Here is a 6,132-nt window from a genome sequence, read left to right as displayed (position 1 = left end):
GGGCATCATCACCAGGGTGGGGGGCTGTAGCATTTAACCAGAGACATGAAGCAGAAGAGCGTTTTAATGTAATATAGCTATGAAAAGCGGGCTCGTTCACATCACCTAGTGTAAAGGTGTGGGTACAGCCAGGTATAGCTCCCTTGCTGTGACAGTCTCCCTGCAGTTAACTTAGAAACTGCAACTCGAGGCGGAGGGGTGCAGCTTTTCCCCAACTCATCGTTCAGCTTTGGGCTTCATCTCCCAAGTCCACCCTCCCAACACACACCCACAGACACTCACACACCCTCACACACCCACACACACCCCAGGGGCTGCCGGTGTGCGCGGGGCCGTGCCGAGCCGTGCCGGGGGCCCCGCCGCGCCCCTGGGAAGGCGCTGCCCTTCGCTCCGCGCTGGGGCCGGGCTTCCCCAGTTCAGACAAGTTCTCGCCCCGCTTCTCTGCGGCGGCGGCGGGTTGTGGTGCGACACCGTCCTGACATGTTGTAACTGGTTTCCACACCCACCGCGCCTCAGAGCGACGGACGGGAAGTACCTGCGAGGAGCCGTGCGCCGGCCGGCCCCGCTCCCCGCAGCCGCGATCGCAACGAGCCGCGACCCCCCCGCCGCCAAGGAGCCGCTCCGGAGGCGAGTCCCCCCTGGGGCAGCCCGGCAGTAAGTGGCTCTCCCTCCCGCTGCCCCGACGGGGCCCGGCCCGGCCGCTCGGCTCCCCGTGGAGCCGAGCCCTTGGGGCGCCGCCTCGTGTGTGTGTGTCCCCCCCCTCCATCGCCCCGTAACCGCGAACGGGGGCACAAAATGGAGGAGGCGGCGGCGGCACCTGAGGGAACGGGTGGGGATGGGGTCGGGGTGGCGGGGGGCTGGCGGCCCTCGGGGGGTTGCTCACAACCCCTCCCGGCCACCCCGCGCCCCGCAGGGGGTTTGCGGGGTCACCCCTCGGGGACGCGGTGGAGGTGGCCGAAGGTGGCACCCGCGCGGTGTCCCCAAGGCTGAGGCGTGCCCGAGCACGTGGCGGCGCCCGCGGAGGCCGTTTGGGCTGGAAAGGGAACTTCTAGCCCCAAAAACGGGGCGAGCGGGGGAGCCTTCGAGGGGTTGCCTTCGGGTCTGGTGCCCCCGAGTGAAACGATTAGCTGCTGCTGGCCGCTGTGGGAAATTATTGTCTGCAATTGATGGGGTTCCTTGACACAGTGGAGAGCAGGCGTGGAAAATCGCCTGTTTATTCCCTAAAAGTCTGGCACAGCGGCACCAGAGTGCCGGGGAGCCTTCCGAGATCCCTTTAGGGTGCTCCAAAGAGCACACAAGGGGGATGCCCACATGGCTTAAATTCCCCTTTACCGAGGTGGCAAGATGGCAACTTTGTGCAGAAACTGGCCAAGTTTGAGCAGGCTTCTTTTGCGAAAGAGATAAGGACATCCCTGGGAGAGCACCACGGCCAGGGCCTTCCCATGGACTGGCTGTGCGAGCCTGAGGGTAGAGCTGCTCCCCAGAGTTGCTGAGTAGGAAATTTTTGAAATCCTGAGAATATTAGTAAGGCTGGGAAGTTGCTTGCCTTTAGCTCTAGCCTGGAGGTCTGTGCTCCTGGAACCACCGTATAATATTGCATCATTTTCTTCAGTGGGCACTCGTCATCTGTTGCTTTTGTGGAAGCTGGGATACTCTGTATCTTCCCGTAAAAACACAAATATACTTTTCTGTCAAGCTTTCTTGCTGCATTCAAGATGGCTGATACACTGGACTGGAACTAACAGTTAAGCTTACTTCTCAGGGTATGAACAACAGCTTTCCTGGTAACATTTGTAGTCATGTATACAAAACCCTGTAAAGCATAGATGACATCTACAAAGGTGGGAACATGGGTTTAACCGGACTCCCTGGAAGCCTCCAGAGATGGGCCTCATTCTACACAACCTTGCTGATAGACTTGTGTTTACCTGAGGAGGTTAAATACTAATCTTTGAGGAATCGAGTTGATTATGCAGAAATAATTTTACATGGTTGAAGAAGACATCAAAAATAAATATTTTAGATTTTTTTTAAACCTCTGTCTCTCTATCAAAGATTTTAGTGGTGTCATAAATGAATTTCTTATGAAATAGTTCTTGCCTCCCAAGGAGGAAAGTCCCTGTTTCAAGACCTCTAGAGCCTTTGTCAAATATACCTGAAGCAATAATTTTAATTTGAGAGTTTTCTTTTGTTTCTTCTCGTGAATGTATCACATGCAGATATCCTTAATTCAAAAAAGTAGAACTGGAATTATTTCATTTGTCTCATCTTCTATGATTTATTTCCTTGCTGACAGATTTAACATTTATTTTCTTAAATAAATGTATACAGCTTTAAATGTCTTTTATAAACAGCACTTGTAAATCAAAGATCAACATCAAAGATGTTCCCTGAAATGCAACTATTCTTGTTTGGAAGATACTGCAGTAATGTTGACTAAAGTCTCACCTTTCTGAGATGACGGTATATTTACACCTTGCTTTCAGCATATGTTGTATGTTTAAGCCTATGTTATTGCATTTGATCCATGCCCCAATTAATTAGTTCGTCAATTATAATAAAAAGTCAAACAATATACTATACTATAAAAAAAGAAAGAAAGAAAGAAAGAAAGAAAGAAAGAAAGAAAGAAAGAAAGAAAGAAAGAAAGAAAGAAAGAAAGAAAGAAAGAAGGAAAGAAAAAGAAAGAAGAAAATTACAATATTACAAAAATATATATATATATATATCAAAAGAACAAAACAAAACAAAAAAAAAGCACATGAGTCAGTGTATACACCTGTATGGACACACAGGCACATACATGCAATCATTTTTATTTGTTCATAACATTCAATGTTTTATATTGCACAAGTTCATATACTAAATACAGTCCTGTTCCCTTATATTATTTTTCAAAGGAAAGAGAGAGAAGAAAAAGGGATTTAGAAAAGGTTTTGAAACAAACACTTAGCTGTCTTTCTCAACTATATATATGCAATAAGCGGCAAAACTCCTGTTCAAGGTCTATATCCATTCTAAATTAATAATCATTTCAGAAATATCTCTCCTTTGCCGTATTAAAATCAGGATTCAGCCTTTAAAGTCATACTAAGACTGTTTTCTTACATTCTTTGGAGTGATCCTAGCCCTGGAAGGTCCTACAGCATACAGGGGTATGTTCAGTTCTCAGGCAAGTTACTTGTATTTGTGTTCAGGCTACTCAGAACAACTCAGCTCAGTAACTCTTTGTACTTTTGGTAGTTTTTCACCATTTATCTAAATTTTCTTGAAAAGCTGTTCCATGTGATTGCCTTACATGGGACACTGATATGAAGCTTTTAGTTGTACAATATTTTAAGAGTATGACCTTAGAAATGGTCTGTTTTGACTGTACTGCATGCTTGGTTCTCTGCCATAGTACACCACAGGTTGTCATCTGCAACAGAACAAAGTGTGCATGGAAACAGTATTGTTCCCCTTTGGTAACACTGTATTTCTACATGTTAATGCAGTGAAGAATGAAGCCCTGAATATCTGTCACAGGAATACATGTAGTTTTTGATCAGAGGAGAGCCATCAGATCCCTTTCACTTGCTGCTTTCCAGTTCACCACAAAGAGCTACTCTGGAAGCAGCCAGAAACACTCCTTTCCCTCAGGCTCGAAAGCAATCCTATCTGGGAAGATCTATCCTGCTACTTGGCTGGGAGACAGGATTCAAATGGGATTATTTCATATGACATGCTGATGCCAGCCTCAGATCTGGATTTTTCTTTCCTTGTCTTTTTTTTTTTTTTTTTTTTTTAACCTCTGACTTCCCAAGTTCCCCAGAAATCTCAGTTCATTGAACATTTAATTGCATTTTAGAGTACTGGTAGTGTATGGAGATTTTGATTTTCCTTCCTGTAGGTTAATGTAGCTAACTTAAATTTCCTTTCAAGAAGATTTAAACTATTCTGAGCAGATTGTGGAAAAAGAATGCGCAGTTTTCAAAAATATCTGAAAGGCCTTGATGTGAGAATTATATTTATATGCCAGTAAATGAAACACCATACGACTGTTCCTATTATACTGCTATACCAATAATTAGGCTTGCAAGGAAACCCAGTGTTAACTTTCAAACAATACTTTGTATATGCTTATCATAATTATTCTGGCCTCACTGGCTGTTCTTCCTACTTCTACTGTCTTTCTCCTAAGCTTCACAATGATGCAAGCCTTATGCCCTAGCCTTGAGAGATGAAACATGCATCATCTCTCTGTTTCACATGGCTGCGGTCATTCCATTCTCATGTAAATCCCCCCTTTTCTGGTTTTCCTGCCCAATGCAGAAAATCATTGCTGTTTAGGTTTTAGGCGAACAGTAGCTGTGGTTCCATAGGGCTGTACCGGTGTGAGGGAAGAGACACTGGCCATTTGTCCTCTGTCGACCTTAAATGCCAAACTGACGTAGCAGGAACCAAGCCTTTCAATCCTTGTTAAACGAAATAAAAAGATGGTAAGAATGAATTTATAAATCATCAGCAGTAAACAGCTTACTTATTATTAATGTTTAGAAAAAAAAAAAAAAAAAAAAAAAAAAGGTAAGATTAAAGCAGCCGCTCCTTTTGGCAGAAGGGATGAGCAGGGTGGAAACTAGACATCAGATTGCTGATTCAGAGTTTGATCCCAGATGTGGGAGGAGACATCATTCTGGAGTTCCTCATAACTCCCTGAAATGAGGTAGGCTGGTCCTGCTTGGGAGCAACAAGTGGATTAGATCAGCATGGGAGGACAGATAGATAAGGAGAAGGGCCTGAATGACTGTGGTTTCAAAGAAGGCAGAGAAAAGGTACGTGTTGCATCAAAAATTAGGAAATATAATTGGGTTCTGAGGTGCCTCTCTCAACACTACTCTGTCAGCTATTACAAAGAGTTTTGAAACAGTATCTGTAGTCATGAATTGAAATATACTCTGGGTATGTATTTCTGTTACTGGTACCTTGTATTATGAGTTCTGCTGTAGCTTTTAGTATAAGAGCTTCACCAAGTCACTTAATATCATATGTGTTTAGTATTGCCTTAAGTAGAAGAAGCTTTTTAACTAGCTCATTAATAGTCATTTGGGAGTGGTCATCCCCAAGGATTTTCTAAACATTTTTAGGTTCTTGGAAGGTGTTATAAAAACTTACGGCAATATTCTCAGCAAAGTATTTTGTATTGTATCTGTGTATGTGTCTCAGATTACTACAAATATTCTGATTGTTGTCTTACTTTCATGTCCTTACAGACATATTTCATCAGCTCACGAATGGAAGTTTAAGAGGCTTTTTACAAAATATATGTGAAAATGGAAACTTCATCTTTGCTGTCATCTCTACATGATGAATGCAGATCAGACAACTACATTGAACCTCATTACAAGGAATGGTACCGAGTAGCAATTGATGCTCTAATTGAAGGAGGTTTAGAAGCCTACAAAGAGTTTCTTTCCAAAGAGAGATGTTCAGAGTTCCTCGCAGATGAGGAAATTGAATATATTTTGAACAATGTTCATAAACTTCCCCAAAACACAGTTTATTCCTCTAACCATGCCATTGATGACACCTCTTCCTCGGGAACCTACTGGCCTATTGAATCAGATGTGGAAGCTCCAAATCTTGACTTAGGTTGGCCCTACCTGATGCCTGGAATTTCTGGTGGCACAAACATTGATCTGCTTTTTCATCCTCCACGAGCACAGCCTTACACCATAAAGGAAACTATTCGCAAGATGATACGAGATGCAAGAAAGGTAAACATGAAAAATACTGTGGGAAAAAAAAGGTAGCAGTAATAATCTAGTAGGTGTCTTATCAAAAGTGTGTTTTTTTTTCTCTTCCAGCAGGAAAAAAAATATCTGGCTGCTAACTATTTAAACTGAAAACTTCTCCCAGGCTGAGATCAGTCCCTTGCTATATCATATGCACCAATGTTATTAACTTCATTTACAAGGGATCAGGGATTAACTAGAGAGATTAATGAAGTGTAATTACCATTTTACTACATTGCTGACCAGTCCATGAGAAATTTGTAGATAATCAGCATACCTTTTCTTTGACCTCACTTGAATATACCTCAGATGACACAATTCTATCCAACTTCAGGATATATCCTAAGGTTTCTCTCTTGTG

At 43.5% G+C, this 6,132-nt stretch overlaps 1 protein-coding gene across 1 annotated transcript in view; it reads left to right on the top strand.

Moving 5' to 3' along the window:
* The first annotated feature begins 510 nt into the window (after nucleotides 1-510).
* The window catches only part of FAM83B (family with sequence similarity 83 member B), a 55,822-nt gene continuing 50,200 nt past the window's right edge, over nucleotides 511-6,132 (top strand). Inside the window, exons 1-2 of the mRNA XM_082758059.1 lie at nucleotides 511-654; nucleotides 5,250-5,753. Of these exons, the coding sequence (XP_082614185.1) occupies nucleotides 5,310-5,753 (444 nt within the window). The 5' untranslated portion in view covers nucleotides 511-654; nucleotides 5,250-5,309. The remainder of the gene's footprint in view (nucleotides 655-5,249; nucleotides 5,754-6,132) is intronic.

The sequence above is a fragment of the Aythya marila genome (assembly GCF_965140915.1).
Source record: "Aythya marila genome assembly, chromosome: 3".
Taxonomy (NCBI): domain Eukaryota; kingdom Metazoa; phylum Chordata; class Aves; order Anseriformes; family Anatidae; genus Aythya; species Aythya marila.
The sequence above is the reverse complement of the archived record's forward strand: the minus strand, read 5'-3'. Positions and strand labels throughout refer to the sequence as shown.